At 34.5% G+C, this 22481-nt stretch overlaps 1 protein-coding gene across 1 annotated transcript; it reads left to right on the top strand.

The window, feature by feature from the left end:
• Positions 1–164: 164 nt before the first annotated feature.
• On the top strand, positions 165–21377 carry LOC123654314 (carboxypeptidase E-like). The gene is made up of 8 exons (XM_045590226.1): positions 165–562; positions 664–860; positions 946–1101; positions 1405–1571; positions 2669–2820; positions 6519–6779; positions 11007–11149; positions 19704–21377. Exons 1-8 carry the CDS (start codon positions 343–345, stop codon positions 19827–19829), a joined length of 1422 nt encoding a protein of 473 aa, XP_045446182.1. The 5' UTR covers positions 165–342; the 3' UTR covers positions 19830–21377.
• Positions 21378–22481: the final 1104 nt, after the last annotated feature.

Here is a 22481-nt window from a genome sequence, read left to right on the forward strand (position 1 = left end):
TTTACTAAATTATTTTGGTAACATTACTAGACATAGTCTCAACTCTCATGCAACTCTCTATAACTTTTTTTTAAATTGATGCATTTAATTTTCATTCTTATTTTATTTCTAGCAACATTTGTAATTTCAATCAATTCTACCAATATTATCAGAAATTGTTTGTTGGTGTTTGGTTGGTACTGCGGCCCGCGGGAAAAATCGATCGATATCAGTTTCAGTTTATAAGAGTGCGCGACGTGTGGAGAACTTATTACAATTTGTAGTGTATATCAAAGTGTTGCGTGAATAATGTCGTTCTAAATTAAAGCTTTATATCGTGTCTGTAATTTTTTGTGTGATAAAATGGCTTTGTACAAATCGTTTTATTGTATTTTATTCGTCACAGCATCTGCTGAATTTGTTTGGAAACACCATAATAACGAAGAGTTGCCTCAAATTTTGGATGAAGTTCATAAAAAGTGTCCCAATATTACAAGGGTTTATACTTTAACAGAGAACTCTGTGAGGAATGTACCTCTCTATGTAATAGAATTTTCAGACAGTCCGGGATTTCATCAACCATGTGAGTTTTTAAAAAAATAATTTTTAAAGATTAATAAAATATTATAATATCTCTTCCATGTTAGGTTAAATCCGAAAATTCATTAAAAGTTTATTTTACAGATAGACCTGAAGTAAAATATATAGGAAACATACATGGAAATGAAGTTCTTGGACGAGAGTTACTACTGGGACTCGCTTATTATCTTTGTGAACAGTACAATGAACGCGACCACCGTATTAAAAATCTTATTCATAACACACGTATACACTTATTGCCTTCTATGAACCCCGATGGGTGGCAATTATCTACGGACACCGTAAGTTGAAGCTATTACTTGATGTTTCTTTTAATGAAAATGCAAATAGCTTACTAGGCTTATAAACTAATCTACTAATTTTTAGGGCGGTCAAGATTATCTTATTGGACGTAATAACAATCACTCAGTAGATTTAAATAGAAACTTTCCTGATCTCGATGCCATTACATTTGAGTTTGAACGTCAAGGGATAAGTCACAATAACCATTTACTGAAAGATGTTACTCGACTTGCTGCACCTGTAAGTTTAATGTATAAGCTATAATAAGAATCTTATAAACAATTTAATTAATCTGTGTAACTTAAATTGTTATCATTGATCACTATACATATTAATTAAAACTATTCATGTAAAAAAGTAATTAATATAAAGTCCATATATATTTTCATGAGGTATTAAACCATTATCTTATTCCTGAGTTTAATAGACATACTTAGATAATATTCACACTTGCATACTTTAGAAATATTGGTTTAATGATAAAAGATTTAATTAATAGTTTTAAAATAAAAAATAATCTAAATGTCTTTTATTTATATTTAGTTGGAACCTGAAACGAGAGCTGTAATGCGGTGGATCATGTCAGTACCGTTTGTGTTGAGTGCAGCAATGCATGGAGGTGATTTAGTTGCCAACTATCCTTATGATGAGAGTAGGAGTGGTGCGCCCGTATCTGAATATTCTGCAAGTCCTGATGATGACACTTTTAGGTATGTCTAATTATGTTAATAAAGATAATTTATTAAAATTATCTTTATAATTAAAAATTTAACTGAGGTAGGGCACAGTAGGAAATTTTCTGCTCAAAATATCCATACTGCCTGATAGGGGTAGTACCTCGACCTTACAGAAGATCACAGCTAAATAATATTGTTTTCAAGCAATATTGTTTTCCTGTTGGTGAGATCAGAACTCCTCGGGAAAATTGGGGATACGATCGGCAATGCGCTTGCGATGCTTCTGATGTTATTATGTGATGCTAGTTGTACAAATAAAAGAAAAAGACAACGACTGAAGTAAAACTTCTTTAGCAATAAGCCTGCACAATACGCCTGCACTGTTTCTTAGATATACAAAACGTAACTGGCTATGAGAGAAAGAGAGAAAGAAAATGTTTGCTCGCATCTCTCTCTCCCTTGCTCCGTTTGCCTCGCCTGTTCACACTTTTCGAAATGTCCTCGTCACGCATTCGTCAACTTACTCCCCAAGTCAAGCGTGCGTATAGAAATTTTTAATTCAAAAATTAGTTAATTATTATTTTTTAAATGCCTTACAAGCATTATATCCCAGTTGAATGAATATCTTGTGTTGCAGTTTTGGAAACGCACAAAACAAATGTAAACAAGCACCCAGCTATGATGAACGCTTTTATATGACACATACAAAATTAAATTAATATTTGTGACATCAAACCTGCGTTTATTAGTGCAGCAGTTGCTACTGTGACCACTGGTGAACTTGTCATCTTTACTACTTAATTTTTATAAAACATATAAAACATTTCCGTTGATTTGGACATTTCTATGAAATTGTCAGAGAAAGCTTTGCCTAGTCCAAGAATCATTTTGTCCGGTCTTGTCCTGTCACATAATATCCTTATATTTATGATCTTGTCGCATCCGATCCTGTTCTCTGTGGTCATTCTGGTCCGGTTCGGCTCGACTCAGCTCGGCTCTATTCGGTTCGACTCGTTCCGGTCTCTGACTACACTTCTATGTGGCTATAGGGGTCCGACTCGCTCGACTCGGCTCGACTCGGCTCGGCTCGGCTCGGCTCGGTTCGATCTAAATACGATAATTCGTACCAGGGAGCTGGCAGCGACGTATGCCAACGCACACGCGGACATGGCGTCGCGTACGCGGCCCGGCTGTCGCACGGGACAAGACGAGGACAGGGCCTACAACTTCGGGAAACAGGGTGGCGTCACGAACGGCGCGGCCTGGTACAGCCTCAAGGGAGGTGAGTGCTATCGTCGCGACTGTCTACTATCTTAGAAACATATGAATCTGGTTCTTTCATACGTGGGTCCCGATAAACATCGCTTCAGCCTGTAATATCCCACTACTGGGCATAGGCCTCTTCCCATGTAGGAGAAGGATCAGAGCTTAATCCACCACACTGGCCCAATGCGGGTTAGCGGCAAACTCATATTGGAGCAGCGTGGTGGACCTTCTCCTATATAGGAAAAGATTCCTATGCCCAGCAGTAGGCTGTAGCGTATATACTTTTACCCGTCTTATGACAGCAACATACTTATGTACGTAGGTTTTTCAAGTATTGCGTATTTTATTACTTATATATACCGACTTATCAATCCAATACCGGCCGATGTTTTTCGATGTCAAAAAAAAAAAAAAACGAAATAGGTGTTTAAATTATAATAGCAATATAAACTATGACTGACGGAACCCTCCATAAATAATAAAGATTAAAAAAATCCATGCGAAGGTTGCTAATGAAATATTTAGTATGATTTCACAAATGTGATTATAAAAGTCTTTGTTATGGTAGGTATGGCAAAAATATAATAATATACAATAATTATTATATATAGGGAGTTCGACTCCTAACTGCGTTCCTTTAAATGCGGGTTCTGTAGGTGTAGGTGTACAGGTCATGTTCCATATGAAAAACAATTGCTAGTCCTTTTTTTACCTTTACTTTGTCTCGATATACGAGCTACTCTGGCAACGTACTTTTCCGCATAATATGGAAACTAATTCTTTTTCTCGTAGAATGTTACTCATTGTAAATTATAGCCGTGCTTACTCCGTCACTAAAGGTATCATGCGGAACGATTCTATAAAAGTAGCTTGTACATTTAAACGAAGTCAAATTTAAAAATAATCTAGGATTTTTTTTTTACATAAAAGGTGATCTATAACACCAACAGAATCCTACTATATAATGGAAAGCAGTCAGAATTCGGACACGTTATACATATGTGTATTATTATGTGTGTTTAGGGTTCATGTGATCGTGAAAGTTAAAAAACTCACATAATTTATCTTGTTAGTTACTTATCAAGGGTCGTTAATGTCAAATACCGATTAGTGAGTAGGTAAGGTGAGCAAATCCGATGAATGTTTATAAATAGTAATTTGTTTGTATGAGTGTTCAGTTTTGAAATTGGAATAAATAATGTCAAATTGTGCTTATGATGTGATAATATTATGAAATAATCATTTTTTTTTTGGGTTATTAGGTTAAATTAAAATGTTTACGAAGAGTAATTTATTAAGCGTACAATTTTTCAAGGACAATAAATTTAGGAATAGTCTAGCATCAGCAGAATGTTGGTTTTAATCTGTGTTAACAAAAATATGATATATGTATAAAATCTTATACATATTGGTTCCACTTGTTACTCACGTTAAGTAAGATTAACGCTTGTATAATAAATAACAGGAAATGTAGTGAGTAAACGCTCCACTATAAACATTTGACATTTTATGTAGCTAACCATGAGATGTAAACTGGTTTTGTAATGTCAATGTGGACTTACTGTCCATGGTTATAGATTCCAATTTTCGTAGGAGGTAAAATAACTTAACAAACTGACTACTACGTAAATAACCTTTATTGTTTTCTGCAGTTATACATCACCAATATGTTCTTTGTGTACATAATTAGGAGGATAGCGAGTTCTGTGTCGGTGTCCTGGAAACTTAAAGCACAAACTACTAGATCATGATAGATATTTATGGTCTACTTATACAAATGGCGCGACGCGTTGGCGTCACGGTCACAGCACTCCGATCGTCGATCCTCGCACATGACAAACATTTGTATTGGCCATACAGATGTTTGCTGTGGTCTGGGTGTTTGTGCAGTCCTTGTGGGTCTTCCCACCGTGCCTCGGAGAGCACGTTAAGCTGTCGGTCCCGGTTATCATGTACACCTGATAGCGATCGTTACTCATAGGAAGTAGGAGAATAGTAAGGAATATATCCGTCATCCGTGGATTCAAGTCCACGAGACTCTCACTAGCAACGTTGTTATAAGTCAGCAGTGTGTCGACCCGGGACAGCGTACCTTGTACTTAAACTACTGACAGGTACTCCCTTAAAGTGATACAGGTATATGCGCCGACCTCGGCACACTCTGACGATGAAGTCGAAGCCTTGTACGAAGACATTACTAGGGCCATACATGGCACTACTTCGACTTTCTACAGCGTTTTTATGGGAGACTTCAACGCTAAAGTGGGAGTACCAGACCGCGAGGGATCGAGCAGTGGACCACACGGATTGGGGCACAGGAATCGCTGGGGGCTCATGCTTGTCAACTTTCTCGAATCGGAGGGGCTCTTCTTGATGAACTCATTTTTTGAGAAGAAGCCCCAAAGGAGGTGGACAGGGCAAAGCCCCGATACTGTGACGAGGAACGACATAGATTTCATCATAGCGGATAAAGGGCATATATTCAGAGATGTCTCAGTGGTTAACAGGTTTAACACCGGCAGCGACCACCGGCTAATACGGGGCACTCTGAATATAATACCGCGACCGTTATCGGTCGATGGTACCCTTCTCGAAGTTGTTTAGGATTATATTTACCTAGGCCATACTATCTAACTAGGCCGCAACAACTTCGAGAAGGAGGCCGATAGGAGAATTCAGTTGAGCTGGGCGGCGTTTGGCAGGCTTCGTCTAATCTTCACTTCGAAGATTCCGCAATGCTTGAAGACAAAAGTCTTTGAGCAATGCGTCCTGCCTGTGTTAACATACGGAGCCGAGACGTGGACACTGACGAAGTGACTGGTTCACAGATTTAAAGTCGCTCAACGTGGAACGGGCTATGCTTGAGGTTTCTCTCAAAGATAGGATTAGAAATGAGACTATCCGCGAGAGAACGAAAGTAACCGACATAGCCCACAGAATTAGCAAGTTGAAGTGGCAGTGGGCTGGTCATCTGTGTCGCAGGACCGATGGCCGTTGGAGTAGACGGGTCCTGGAGTGGAGACCGCGTCTTGGAAAACGCAGTGTGGGACGTCCTCCGGCCCGTTGGACCGACGATCTACTTAAGATTGCTGGTGTAGGCTGGATGAGGATTACGGAAAACTGGGATGTCTGGCGCGAACTTGGGGAAGCCTATGTCCAGCAGCGAACTGCAATAGACTGAGCTGTGGATTAAGCTCTGATCCTTCTCTTACACGGGAAAGATGGCTATGCCCAGCTGTGGGATATATATCGCAGCAGGGTGCAGAAGTGCATACAAATTCTGTGATCACACAACTGCTAACGCGTTTTCAAAAGTATTTTTGAAATAATTAAAACACTTCTATTAAAATTTGTTATCGAATAAGTCGTCATATTTACAAATTATGATAGGTTGTTTAACCTTGAAAGTATCGGCGTTTTTTTGTTTCCTGATGTATAAAACAGTGTAACGTTAGTATTAGTATGCTACTAATATTATAAAAGCGTAAGGTTGTGAGGATGGATGAAAGTATCTTTCTTACCTTTTCACGCAATTACTACTAAATTGATTGAGATAACAACTTGGTACGTAGATAGTTGGACATCCAGAATAACATATCGGCTACTTTTCGGTATTCCGAAGCGATAAAAAATTACGCGTGTGAAACTTGCGGGGCGGCTAGTCTATTAATATTAAAGTTTTTGTATATCAAATGACAAGAAAATTGTTTACAGGTATGCAAGATTTTAACTACTTGGCAACGAACGCATTCGAAATAACTTTGGAATTGGGTTGCCAGAAGTATACCCCAGAAAAGGATTTGGAAAAGGAATGGAATCGTAACAAGGATGCCTTGCTAGCTTTTATATGGAAGGCTCATACTGGTTTGAAGGGGATCGTCAGCGACGACTCTGGTTTCATAGAGAACGCTATTATATCCGTCGTTAACATCACCGGGCCCGTTCCTAGACCTATACGACACGACGTCACTACGGGTAAGTGGTTTATATGTAGACTCGTAACATTTACCAAATTAAAATGTTGATATGATGTGTCTAATTTATAAATGGTCTTAAAATAAGAAATTTTAGTAAAGAGTTTCTTATATAACATTTTATTTATCACATTAAATTATACACGATGATGTGCCTAAATAATAAATGCTCTCAGAGCCGAAGTTTTGGTCAAAAGTCCAAAACCATTTGCATAACATCAGTCTAAAAAAAATATACTCTAAAACTCGTTTTCGGCTCTCGATTTTTTGTTTACATGCGATAAAATCGAAAGGGAGAGCTATGTATTATTGTACGGGTATGTTAAAAGCCTTGTGCTAAACGTAGTTAAAATTCATTCGGCAAACGCATGTCGCGGTTCTACTTAATTATCTACTCATTTTCCGAATGTAACCTATATTTTATTTTGTTTTGTTTCTTTTAATAGTTATGTATTAAGTTGGGATGAGTCACATTATAATGGTTATATGGAACACGTTCTGATTTACGGAGAAATACAATGGAGATTTATAGTTATCCTATTAATATTTATAAATGCTGCAAATACATTGTATTTGTAAGTACTAGTCGCTTCTATTAACTGTGTAAATCTAAAGATATTTTACATTCCAAAACTAATTAAATAAACTTTATTATATTTAGGTATAATATTATGACATTTCTTTAATTTAATCTGAGCTTTAATTCGCCAGACATTACTTCATTGCATTCGCTGGCTACGATTTATTTTCATTTATGCATACGCATGTCGAGTAAATACATACTTGTATTAACCAAGTATGATATGGAACACTTCCGGTTATATATGTAACTGCTGCTGATATATGATGTATTGTCGATCGAACATCGTGGTCGCCAGGATATGTAATAAGCGATAGCTTCTGTACCTAACTGAAATGCAATTAATATATGCAAATATGCATATTATTATACTTATATTTATATAATAAATTCAACTAGGTACTGGGCAAAAAAAGTTTTTGTATTAGAAAGAAAGTGTTTTGGAGGCTGCTATATGCTTAATCCATACGAGTAACCGGAACAAAAAATATCGTTAAATTTGAAAAAAAAGAAACTAATGATTTAGTCTTCCATAATGTTTAAAAATTCCACCTTATGATAATGAGATACGTAAACCAGCTCTAAAAAAATTTGTAGCATATACTCGTACCTATGAATATTTCATAAAGGTCAGGATTTGTTATAATTATTATGAAAATGTTTATAATAATATATCTGTTTTGTTGTAAATAAAATAAAAGATAATGTGGGAAAAAACGTGTAGGTTAAACCCGAAAGAAATTACATCTATATTTTTTATATATACTTACGTTATTAAAAATAAGTATAGTAAAACAAAACCTCTACTGATAACACATCGCAATAATTTACATTATTCGGTAATATTTTTATTCTGCTGTGTGGCTATGGCAGTAAAGATGTGGCCACCCACTCTCTTCCCGTGGATGTCGTAAAAGGCGACTAAGGGATAACGCAGTTCCACTATCACCTTGGAACTTAAAAAGCCGCCGACGACGGCGGGATAACCATCCAACTGCCTGCTTTGAAATACACAGGCCGAAGACGGGCAGCAGCGTCTTCGGTGCAACAAAGCCAGTTCTGCGGTCACCAACCCACCAGCCCAGCGTGGTGACTATGGGCAAAACACATGATTTTGCGCCATTTTTGGCGCGAACTTGTGAAGTCCAATGTCCAGCAGTGCAGATTGAAAAAATCAAATGCCCATTTATTCATGAATTCAACTTCATTACTGGTTAGGGACTAGAAATTTTATCGAAGTAATATAATCGTGTTACGTAGAATTATCTAGTAATCAATAATCGTGCCAGGACAGTGTACTCCCCTCCTCGTATTGCCTCGCTCGTAATATTTACAAATGCGGAACATTAATACCGGTGACAGGTGGCCTGTCGCCAGTTCGCCTTCTCCATTGTTGTTTAACGAAACTCACCCCAAATGTCAACAAAAGGTTACTCTTATGAAATTAAAAAAAAAGCACGCTGACAGTGGATATGTAGTCTATTATAGGTGCTTAAAACTTAACTTAAAAAATCACAAACTTTATAAAATATATTTTGACGATGTTATGAGAATTACGTTTTCACTACTAATAGCTGATGAGCACTTAACTATCTTTGGTTCGAAAATCAGATACATTGATAGAACTAATGTGCATTTATTCAGAAGTAAATATTATTCCTTTATAGTATTCACATACTGTAATTCAGTAATAGGTTAAGAAAGCTATTTAAATTGAACAATACTGCAAACTTAAACCTGTTATTGTGATATATTAAAAACATATAAGAAAAAGAGATTGTGTATTGTTAAATGGCTCGTGATAAAATAGCGTATTATTTACAGTATTAAAGTTAAGTTAAAAGTTATAAGTAGTAAAGATTATTATTTACTCTGGAGGAAGATTTTAAAAACTTTTTAAACGTATTGTACTCTATGTACATAATAATAGTGATTATAGAGAATTTATCTAGGTGATCAGAGAGAAGATCCTTAGAAGAAAATTGAGGGATAATGGATTAAAAATCTTTTAATGTTTATTGAATTTATCCAAACCTATAGAACTATGAGTATATTTTAAGGTTTTTAATGTTTTATTAGTTTGTAAATAAAAATGGCTCATCATTACAGCCTATACAGTCCACTGCTGGACATAGGCCTCCACAAGTTTACGTCAAAAATAACGTGAACTCATGTGTTTTGCCCATAGTCACCACGCTGGGCAGGCGGGTTGGTGACCGCAGTACTGGCTTTGTCGCACCAAAGACGCTGCTGCCCGTCTTCGGCCTGTGTATTTCAAAATAAAAATGGCTACGGTGAAATTATTTACCATTTGCGAGGGTATTTTTTGCGTGCATTATATGGAGAAATTGAATTTCTTTATTTTTTCTAACAATTTTACTTCTAGTAGATATAAATGCATACATACATATTCATCTCAAATCTAGCTTACGAGTCCCTTATCCTTATCCGATGAAAAGAATGTCAAGACGTACGTATTGTGTGGTGCGCTGAGCTATGACCGTTGGTTAGTTTGTTCAATTACGTGAGAGAGAAGCAGTTATTAGAACGGCATACGTTAATTACGATTAATCGGGTCTGTTGTTACTTAGACGTTTATAATAGTGTTCTTATATCACAGAATAGCAAGATGTCTTAACTCCGTACCGTATTTTTTATCGTATATTAAGTATATCGATTTATATTATTTTATTTTACACAGACCTGGTTCTAGCAATAATGAATATAAATTAAATACAAGTTATCTTGTTTTGAAATGAGTAGCTATTGTTTTGAATATATAATATAATAATATTCAATAATACGTGATATCTGACTTTATGGGCTTTTCCATTAGTCTTGTTGTTAGTGTAATAAGGATAAAATCGTATTTGTTTGTTGTTTTGTGTTCCTTCGGTATCTTGAGATTGTATTCGTTCATCACGTAGAATTGTGAAAATTATTGTATTTAAAACGCAACTTCGTTCTAAACTCACCTGATGACTCAAGTGGCATCACTTGGAATTCGGTCAAACGCAAATGTAGAATATTAAATTCTTTTAGTAACTTAAGTAAATTCGGATTCTAGATCTAGTCGAGGGGTCATAGTAATTATATCCTATGATATTTGCAAATGTTAACCTATTATTATTTCAAAGATAGACTTTTGAAAAAAGACAAAACCAGCGGGGCTGTAGTTCTTTTTTGTAATGTGAGAATTATTTAATTAAATGCTTGCGTCTAACACGACATGCTAACTAAGCTTGTAACATTAACATGCACGGTGCTCGCAGGCGAGTCGGCAGTGTTGTGTCTAAACTGCATATAAAGATATACCCAATTCTCTTATGTATAGAATATAGGTATATAAACATGTTACTGATCTCGGATAATAATTCTCTACAATATAAAAATTCGTTTGGGTACAGGTTCATATAGAACAATATTTGTGTGTCCAAAAATAGGCAATTATTAAGCTAGGTGTTAAAGTCATTTCGATCTTGTTTACTGTCCCCATTTTTAAACTTAAACTCATCTTTTGAATTAATATTTAAGCTTACCACTTTGAACGATCATAATTTAAGACATTTTGTATTTTTATCGTACTACATATACACATTTCAGTGTTATTTGCTTAAAATTATACCGTTAATTATTATAATGTTTTAGGAGCATATGGCGACTACCACCGACTGCTGACCCCGGGACACTACGAAGTGACAGCGAGTCACCCGGGATACTTCCCCGTCTCTCGCATCGTGACCGTACCTAAACACCAGACCTTTGCAAGAGTACTCAACTTCAGACTTGAGGTAACGTATACACACATTGTTTTCTAATGTTTACGCAAATTTCACTCATTATAATGAAACAACTTTTTAGGATTTTATCGCTGTTTATTAGGTTGTCTACATGTCCGAGGTTTCGGATACTTTATAGCAACCTTGGTCACAGGAGGAGCAACCATGGTCCTAGTAAACCGCAATAAAATTCGAAAAAGTTTTTTCGCCATAACATATATGCTTATTGAGTTGGACATATTAGGAAATATCTTGTCCATAATTTCTATCACCTCAAACTTGCAGATAACAGCTAAATAACACTTATGTAAAAAACTTGTAATAACACTTACGTATCGTTAGGGTCGCGCTTGCAATACTCCTGGTATTGTAGGCGTTCATAGGCAACGGCATCCGCTTACCATCAGACCCACCGTACACTCTTTGGCCACCTATTATTATATACGAGTATAATAAAAAATATATTAAGTTTTTTAAGAATTTGCCCAAACGGGCTTGAGTTTTTCTTCTTATAGTTAAATAATCTTCTTTTGTATTACTAATATATTTTATGTCAAGCTACACTTACAAAGTAGGTAGGTGTTACAGCTCAGCGATTACACGCACAAAAAATCAGCGTTAAATTACTGCGTATCATATGACTAAGAGAATCAAAACAAATATCTTTTCCTTATAACTTCTCTTTCTTTCCTTATATCTTTTCCTTATAACTGTTGGTATTGGGGAAGAAGTTAGCATCTTATTGATATCTCTCAACACACACAAACACATCCTGTTTTTGACCATTTCCATAAAAACGCTGCAACTCTTAGGAAAACAGCAGGAATATAAATGAATCTAATACCAGGATACTTACTCTACATGTTATACATAAAAAATATAGTGTTATTGCGATATGTAAAGAAATAACTCGTATTGATTATTTAGTAATTCATTAATATTTATGTCACATTTTATACTGTTAAATTTTAACGATTTCTAACAGAAATAGAGCGTATTTACTCATTGAATTTAAAAATAAAATGCTGTGCTTATTGCTTAGCTTCGTTGTGAGAATTTTTAACAAACCTTTAAAAAAGTACTTATAAATTTAAACGTGGTGAATCTTCAGAGTTGAAAATACCTACAGTGTATTGTTTCTTTCATATTTTTCAATGAATCAATTTTAAATGTAGGTGTAATAATATATGCGTGTTATCTGAATAAATTTTATAGCTCAAGTATAATATGAAATAACATTTCTCACACATGACTGCAGTGTTGACGTCATTGAGTTGGTTTTGATCTGACGTCAATCGTTGTATGGGATAGATTCGTGGGTGCATGAGTCTATATGTCTGAGATATATTGATTTTATTCAGTCGTAAGGACGGAGGGCCGAAAGGGTGACATAAAATTAGTGTTTTATGTCACACTGATATCACATTTACATAAATTTATTTATTTATTTATTTTTTCAGAAAACCAACCGCTTCTTATATACTATTCTAATCATAAAGCATATTACAAAAAATCAAGCCAATAACAGGTTTCCCTAAAGTTAACAAATTGTGGAGATATCGTTGACAAAAAAGAAAACAACAGTCACAATCAGTACATTCTGATACACAAAAAATGCTTATAAGAGAATTTCTATGTTGAGATGCAGTTAACTTACACTTAACAATATACATATATAAAAACATAGTAAAAGAGGCATATATAAATATACGTCATGTGTTCTCTGGATGGGGAGGGGTTCGGAAAAAATTACGAAATATAACAAGGAGGGGGGGGGGGGGGGCATCATGTATATTCATTTTTACGTTGAAAGCGTGATTCCTAAACTAAAAAACCACAAACAAACATATGTATCACGATGCTTAATTTGTATTAAAGATAATATTCTGAAAATTTCAATTTACTTTGCGCAAAAAAATTAAAATTCTTTTTTTAAATTGAAATAAAATAAAATTCTCGTTTCTATTTAAGTTGTTATATGATTAGAGGTAAGCAGAACCGTCCAAAACTCTAAACGATTGTTAAATATAATTCGTGGTTTAACGTAATTGGAAACGTGGGACGGTTTCCTGGGTTGATTCAATGAAATAAATTAAAATAGCGTTCTCGTGGTTCGTTGTTTCTCAGAGTTTTGTACTGTGGTGTTTTGACTAAGTAATATTAAATATTTTTCAATAATGTGAGAATGTTAAATTAACACAAATGTACAATTTCAAAATTACACTTAAATACGTAGTGGCAACAATCGGTCTGGTTGTATACCATGGTTCCACTTTAGTAAAGCCAAAATGATATAAATAGCTCATGTTGCATAGTACTATGTATCATACTTCCACAGGCTCCAAGTTTTCATTTAATTTTAAGCTTAAAGTTAAGAAAAAAAAGAAAACTGCTATATGACATTAAAAATGAAGCTTACGGATATTGAGATTATATTTATACAAGGTGTACACGACCATACGACAATAAATGAAAACACAGGTCGTATTGGTATATAGAAATATCATAAAACTATCAGAAAATATTTTGAACCGTTTTTGAAAAAATGAAATTTTCGAACAAACTTAATATCGCAAATTAATAAAATACATAGTACGCCATTTGTAATTTAGATTCACTGACCTCTGACTAAAGGCGGGCGGGCAGGTAGCCTCTCGCCGCTGTAACACAATACATCGCAATACTTTGACACTATTATTATTCAATTATTTGTTTTTGATTGTCAGAATAATTAACACATACAAAATACATTAAAAGATATTAAATTTTAAAATTCTCAATATGTCCACCATGAACTCGAACACACGAAATGTATCTACGTAAAATATTATTTCTCACTTTTGATAACAGGTCACCATTAACTGCCATACTTTTTAATTTATCAAAAGATCGTATTATACGATTTTTTAAGTCGTCCACATCAGTTACATCCGTGGCGTAAACATCATTTTTAACGTAACCCCATAAAAAAAAATCGAGTGGTGTGAGGTCTGGTGACCTCGGTGGCCACCTCGTGGGGCCATAACGGCCGATCCATCGCTCTCCAAACATCTCGGTTAAACGTGCTCTCGCAGAAGTCACCGAGTGTGCAGGTGCACCATCCAATTGGTACCACGTCTGTCGATATACATCGAGAGAAAGCTCTTCCATGTACTCTGAAACTGTTTCATTGAGTAATAATAAAAATTTCTCCGCATTTAAATTACCATCAATAAAAATGGGCCCAATTATTGTATTTCTGTGTATACCAGCCCACACATTGATGGCAAATCTGTACTGATGCGAGCTGTCTCTTGTCAGTTGCGGATTTTCAGTGCTCCAGTGCCTTAAGTTGTGACGGTTCCATAAACCGTTCTTGGTAAAAGTACTTTCATCCGTCCACATTACGTTGAAGAGGAAGTCGGGGATTTCTTCATTTTTTCGTAACATTGAGTTACAGAATTCTTCTCTGGTAGACATATCTCTTGTTAACAATGCCTGTACTTTTTTGTATTTAAAAGGCTTACGTTTGTCGAGTTTCAAAATTTTGTGCACACTTGAGTGGGGCACACGAAAATGGCGAGCTACTCTACGTAAGCTCGTAGTTGGATTTAAAGTAAAATGATTTAGAATCCGTTCATCCAAGTTCACTCTGACTTGCGGAGGAGCACAATCTGAGTGTGGGATTAAGGGTTGATTCTCCCGAAGCCTCTGGATAGCTTTGACAATAGTTCGACCATTTGTTGGACAAACACGGGTATGCCCATACCTCTCTTGATATGTACGAATCGCTAAAGCAGCGTTTGTGTCACATTCTCCATAAATTAATATCATATCGGTGTACTCTGAAGCCGTATAATTATAGCGAGGCATTTTTATTAAAAATATTACTATTTGCACACAAAATAAGCGTCTAATTTCGCACAGTTTACCTAATAAATATCCTAAATAATGTGTCTTCACTTAATCTCACTTAATTCAAGCGTCTAATATCTCACAGTAACAAAAAAATATACTTGAGTACTTTTAACCTTTTGACCGCCGTAGTCACCTATACTTGACAAGGGCTCGCGAGTCCTGTGCGCCAGCGACGTCTATAGGTGACAAAAAACCCGGACCGCAAAAATATTAAATAAAATTATTTAAAAAATGTTTCTAGTATTTTAATTCAACATTTATGAAAATAGAATATTCCCGCAACATTTGAGTATAAAAAGCAAGTCTTTTAGAGCTACACGTACTGAGAAACCTTGAAATAAAAACATGCATTCTTATTCCACGTAAATGATATGTCCAGAACGCCGAAGTCGTCTATAGTTGACCGCTAGGGATGTGACGCAAGAGGTATAAATAAATAATAAATAAATAAATATTTACAACATACACACACGGTCATCTGTTCCTAAAGTAAGCAACTTAATGCTTGTATTATAGGTAACAGCTGACTGGTATAGCTATATTTTTTTTTTATAAGCATACATATAAATAATACACATATAAATAAATATATATTACCCAGACTCGGGGTGGGAATCAAACCCATAACCTCCGGAGCAGAAAGCACCTGCTGACCTGTAGTCACTACAAACTGCGCCAACGGGCTAGTCAAAATGGTATAGATGATTTATATATTCTTTATTGCACTTTAAAACAAATCATAATTACTAGTCATTTTTGCAATTAGCTATTCAAAATTCAAGTCAAACTTGTTACATTTTCTATAAATAATTTGATATTTGAATTAAAAAAAGGGTAAAAAACATAAAACTATCATCAGCTAACACATAAATAGCAAATGAATAAAAAATCAAATAAACTAAAATCAATCAAATCGCCATAATAAATCTGATATCTTAAATCTGGCGCATCTCTAGCGCGTAGTCATTAATCCGTTCTCTACACGCCGTTGTCAAGTATAGACGACACGCTGATGACGTCATAAGCGAATAGCGAGAAAACTAGTGAAGTGCAAAACGAGCGATACCTTAGAACATCGTCGCATTTTAGAAGGCGTCGATGATTTTAATAATATACAATTACCAATAATTTTTAGAAGAGAAGAAATTACGATTTTCTTTCTCATTCTCAAAATCATCTGGCAGCATCAATATCATCTCTAACCCCCACTCTCATTAAAGCTTTTTTTCTGAGACCCATGTCGTGTCGTGTGTCGTGAAATACTTGATTTGAAATATTGCTACTTACTCAGTACTGTTTTAGTACTATTTGCTACCTAAACAAAAACATATTTAACGCATGTAAATATTTCTTTTAAACTAAGGCTGGCATCGACCGCACCGATTATATTAATTTGCTTCATCGGATCAACTACTGAGTTGGGAAACAATGGAACACGGGACACTATGAAACAGCGTCGATAAAAATTTGAATTCTAAACTAATTCGTGTGGTCATGCTTCGATCAATTACAGCGCGTCCTGCGTCAAACGAGGACGTAGTGAAATATGGCGGCGTGACAACGATGGAACTGTGAATAGAAAAATATTCCATTTTTAACCGACTTCCAAAAAAGGAGGAGGTTCTCAATTCGACTGTATTTTTTTTATGTATGTTACTTCAGAACTTTTGACCGTGGGGACCGATTTCGACAATTTTTTTTTAATCGAAAGCTGGTGTGTGTCATTTGGTCCCATTTAAATTTATTTAAGATCTAACAACTACTTTTCGAGTTATATCTAATAATGCGTTTTTACTTGACGCTTTTTTCGTCGACCTACGTTGTATTATACCGAATAACTTTCTACTGGATGTACCGATTTTGATAATTCTTTTTTTGTTGGAAAGAAAATATCCCGAGTTTAGTACCATGATAAGGAAACCAGGGTCTGATGATGGAATCCCAGAGAAATCGAGGGAAACTCTTGAAAATCCGCAATAACTTTTTACTGGGTGTACCGATTTTGATAATTTTTAATTTTATCGAAAGCTGATATTTATCATGTGGTCACATATAAATTTCATTGAGATCTGATATCTACTTTTTGAGTAATCTTTGATAACGCGTAGTTACTTGACTATATTTTCGTCGATCTACGTGGTATTACTCGTCAATGTAATTGAAGTCGGTTTTTTTTCGTTTGCGAGCAAACACAATAATTCTTGTTCAAAAGTTGAGATTTCTTTTCAAACTACTTTCTTTTTAATAAAAAGGTTTAAAGAATAGATAAATGATATTTTTTTTCCATTAATCTTAATAATTTTGTCTATTTGAGACAATTGTGTGGAAAGTTCAAAAACTAACCTAACTTTTTTTAACACTCGTTTGAAACGTTGGCCTTATGGGACACTATGGAACGGGGCACAGTGAATACTGTTCTAATGAACCTTAGATAATAAACTATTATCTAATAAGATAATAATTGTGTTTGCAACGTAGGTAGACGAAAAAATAGTCAAGTAAATACGCATTATCAAAGATCAATCAAAAAGTTGTATTCGGGTTTGGATGAAATTTAAATGTGACTACATGATAAACATCGACTTTCGATTAAATTAAAAATCATCAAAATCGGTGCACCCAGTAAAAGTTACGCAGATTTTCGAGATCTCATTATCAAATCCTGGTTTCCTTAGCATGGTACTACACCGGGGTTATCTTCTTTCCAACAAAAAAAGAATTATCAAAATCGGTTCATAAACGAAAAAGTTATCCCCGAACATAAATAAAAAAATATAAAATATACATCGAATCGGTCGAATTGAGTAACCTCCTCCTTTTTTGAAGTCGGTTAAAAAATTACAAATTTGAATTCGGTTAATTTTTTTCTAAATTACTTTTCATGTATATATCGATTCGATTCGAAATCGATATATAGCCTGCGGCTTCCATGCGTGCGACACAGCACGTCACTAAAGAGAGTTTCAAAACCGTAGGTCAGCTGCGCCGTAGTCGTCCAGTCGTGACAATGACGTCATGGCGATAGAAAAGAGTGTTGTGCTTTACTAAGATTATTTTTGTAATGTTTGTTTTTTATTTATGTTGTTGTAAGTATATATAACGAGTGCAAGATAACACAAGAAAAATATTAAAAAATAAACCTTCCTAGATTATATAAGTAGTCATTTATTGCATAAAAACCAGCAAAAACAAGTCACTGTGTGGTACTCGATAACGACTCTTGGCAGCACTATTTTTTTCGTAGGTATTTTTGTTTATTTTATGCCTTGGCGTACAGGGCACGGGAATGGTTTTGAGGCGTGGCGGTCAAAAGGTTAAACAATGGCGTCACTAGATCGAATGTTGCGCGAGCGCTGAGGTATCAAATAGCTTAACACGTCACAGGCTAACGGCAGTCGGCGACACACTGACCTACTTACGATTACGAATTACGATGTGCGAAATACGAAAGAAATCGGTCGAAATATTTCAGAAAGAAAGCGCAAATCAATTATTACCTCTCCACATATTAATTCTAGTGTCTTATGAACAACGGTATAAGGTTTATTTTGCGTTAAATTGTAGCACGATTAGTGAAATTACATTATTTACAACTTTTATTTAAATTGTTTTTAATACGTAACTTGTGTCGGCCATGATGACAGCTTAATAACAGATATGGGGTGATGTTTTAGTTATAAAAAAAGAAAAGTGTTTTGTGACTAAACTATGAGATATTAGTTAATTTAATTTTTGCAGGCTAATTGAGAATGTTACTAGCTATACTCAGTATTAATTATTGTCGTATTGTCACGACCACCTTGTATATGCGTAAATTAATTTTTATGGTATTTGACTTGTAAATGTGAATTGTGATTGTATGTGTGTGTGAGCTTTAATGTCCACAAGTTACCCTTTTGCTTAGCGGCATATAATAGTAGGTGTATAAAAAATTGCGTGACTGTGAAGCGTCTGCTTGTGTTGTAGCGGCTGTCGTTTATTATATTAAAGTGTAGTTTTTTAACAAAACTGTAATTATGCTATTTTTAGAATAAGCCTTGAAAATGACATCTAATTTATACAAATAAATAAAATTAGAGTGTCTGTTTGTAATAAAAAAATAACCACTTTTTACTAATGTGTATATGGATATATACACGGTAAATATACCAAAACAGAATATTTTACAATTTTTGTTTGTCTATCTGTCTGTCTTTGTTTGTTCCGCCTAATCTCTGAAAGGGCTGGACCGTTTTTCACTGGACTTTAGCTGGCAGATAGCTGATGTAAGGAGTAACTTAGGCTACATTTATTTTAGGAATTTATTTATTTTATAACTCTGCGAACTGAAAAATATTTTTTTTGTTAACTTCCACGCGGACGAAGTCGCGCGCACAGCTAGTATTTTATAAAAATTCTTTTTTTGAAACGGTGTATTGAGAATAAGCTATTGTCAACCCGTCATTTCAACGTTTGGTGAAAGTGACATTTTAAATTAATAATTATTCGATATGGTCATTTTATTAAGTTTGTTCATTAATAATTATATCATCTACCTATATTCCATTGACATTTTCTTTGTCACTACATTTGGTTTGAAGTCGTAAACTTTTATTATTAGCCTGTGGTGTTAAAATATGGTCTGAATTAATAATAATAATAATTAATACAAGAAAATTTTTATTTTTAGCCCACAACGAGTTGGTTCGACGACTACAGCACATTCAGGCGCTACTTGCGTGCAGGACAACCACGTATCTACAAGCGGGATCTCTATCAGCAAGTCTCTGGAGCCCTGCTCGATAAGAAACACTAGGACAATTGCTACTAGATATCGGATATCGGCTCGCATAGGCTAGTAATTTAGTCCAATATTGGGTAATTTAGATAACGAAGTCATCACTTTAGCTGAGTTCTTAAAATTTACTTTTGAACCTCGTCTCCTGCTCGACTGTGAGCGGAAAAAATGAGAAATGTATGCTTTAAAAGAACTCCGACGACACATTAGCCAACTGGCAGTAAAGCAGCGTGATGGATTAAGATTTAAGCGTTTCTGTTAAGGACTACTTCATTCCCGCATTTAAGGGAAAACAACTAGTAGGACATTTTTTAATATTATTAGTTGCCCAAGCCTTTTGTAACAACAAATATTTGTTACTATACGGCGTGCATTTGTTATTTTACAATACCTTAACTTCAGACCAGCAGTTCTAAAACTGTAGAATTTCTAGTAGGACATTTATAAGCCTTGACTGTTATTGTACAGTACTCATCATTACCATCGGTCCATTTCTCTTCCGCTGCTGGACATATCCTAATGGCACGCCTCCGAGCTCAATCATTAGCTTTTAGATGTCAGTATCAGTGTGTAATGTTACAATTACACATTCAAGAAGAAAATTAGAACGAAACAACAACTTTGGACTTGTTTATTAATTATCCAGTCAGCGATAACGTGTGGTGAGGATGAAAACTAGAATATAATGGATTAATTTTACATATTGCATACGAATTTCCTGAAGGTTGGAGGTTGGGAAACATTTAGTTACTAAATTACTCGCAACGAAACCAAATTATTAGTCTAATGCGAAATGGCTATGAGGCTTCGTGCACACTGTTTGGGCTGCTGAGAAAAGCAACTAGAAACAGCAGTTCCAATTTAGGGATGTTCCTATCAATCTCGATGCGTTTTCTGTGTTAAGAACATCCAAGTATTACTTATATCTTATCAAAGGAGGTTATATAACAGAAAAATAACTTGAATCTTTGTCATAGGGACGTGAAATTCGAACTTTCTGTAGACCAAATCATAAAGATATGAAGATTAAAAATAAATAATTACCGATTATTATTTTTTATTTATTACAAAGCGAAAGTCAGTATTTCGAATAAGTTATAACAACCTGTAAGAATTATGTAATAACAGAATGACATTTAAAAAGTATTATTAAATATTTAGACTATATTTAAATACCTTAAAAACTGATTAAATACTTTTCATAAAATACGAAAGTGTGCACGAAGCTTTCGCTAATGAATATGGCGATGTAACGGATTTGTAATCTACTGTATATTTAATTTATACATATTATTTGTAAATAATTTCAGAAAACAAGGTAAACGTTGTTACCATAAAAATAAAGAATAATTATTAGACAAAAAGATGGCAATTTCAGCTTTGTTGTCCCAAATGTCAGCCACGGCAATTTTCATACATTACTCTTTGCTTTATTTTAAATCTATTTACAGCAATACTTGAAATAACCATAACAAAAATAGAAGAATATTACAATTACATATAAATTTAAAGTAGTTTTCAATGTCGTTGTAGAATATATCAATATAAATAAATTCAATGTCATATTTAAAACAATTCTTTCTTTTGAATTAGAAAATTAGTATGGCTGTATGTTATGTTAAAATAAGCTTACATTTACTATGTTGTTATTATCATTTTATTAATTTGTTAAAATTTTATTTTAAATCATACATATACATACTAAAAACGAATCATAAAAATATTGATGATATCGTTTTTTATACATTTTTAGACGAATTAGTTTTTATTAGTAAAAGTTGATTCTAACGAATTCAAAATTTTATTTCCTACATAAATCAAATGAAAATAAATTATATTAAAATTAGGGATGTAACGATACCGATACCGATACCGATATATCGGCCGATATAATCGGCAGGCCGATATATCGGCATCGCCGATTTAAATACAGCCGATACACAGTTTGAAAAGTTTTGAACACAGTTTTAAAGGCGAAAATCATAGCGCTGAAAACATAGCTCAAAACTTACGTCAATTATTTCAAGATTGGCACATCAGCGAACGGGTACGTGCTATAGTGACAGATAATGCACCGAATATGGGGCTTGCTGTAACACTAGTGGGAGTTCAACGTATCAGATGTATGGCGCACTCTTTACAATTAGTGCTGAAGGATGCGTTTTTTGAAGAGAAAATAAATGCCATGATTGCAAAGGCGAGATCTATTATTGAAGACGAGTAAAGAAAAAAGAAGTAAAGAAGTAAGTTTTATGCATATAAAGTACATCATTCTTTATTTACTGGGTGTATTTACTACTAAGCCATCGATATCGGTATCGGTATCGGTATCGCCGATTATTTTCCTCGATAATCGGTATCGGTATCGTATCGGCAAATTCATGTATCGTTACATCCCTAATTAAAATGTTTGTTAACTTCAAAATGCTAAAACTATATAAGACTTTGATAAATATAAATATACAAATTGAATTTTCATTTTAGGAAAATAGTTATAAAATCAATATTGTAGTAAAAAGTTACGTTCATAGAATAATATGATGTATACAGTATAGTCAGTAGGAGTCTGCTCTTTACGCTACATGTTTTAGATTGAGTATTTCAAATTGACTTCAAATTTTTGTAGTCATAATTTAAAGTAATAATTGTATGTACTTCTTCTTGACTTTT

Source organism: Melitaea cinxia, chromosome 6 (genome assembly GCF_905220565.1).
Source record: "Melitaea cinxia chromosome 6, ilMelCinx1.1, whole genome shotgun sequence".
In the NCBI taxonomy this organism is placed as follows: domain Eukaryota; kingdom Metazoa; phylum Arthropoda; class Insecta; order Lepidoptera; family Nymphalidae; genus Melitaea; species Melitaea cinxia.

Excerpts from the sequence above, each read along its gene's own strand:
- LOC123654314 (XM_045590226.1), top strand. The coding sequence starts at position 343 with ATGGCTTTGTACAAATCGTTTTATTGTATTTTATTCGTCACAGCATCT. Across the intron at positions 563-663 it reads TCCGGGATTTCATCAACCAT|ATAGACCTGAAGTAAAATAT; the intron begins GTGAGTTTTTAA and ends TTTATTTTACAG. Across the intron at positions 11,150-19,703 it reads TACTCAACTTCAGACTTGAG|CCCACAACGAGTTGGTTCGA; the intron begins GTAACGTATACA and ends TTTTATTTTTAG.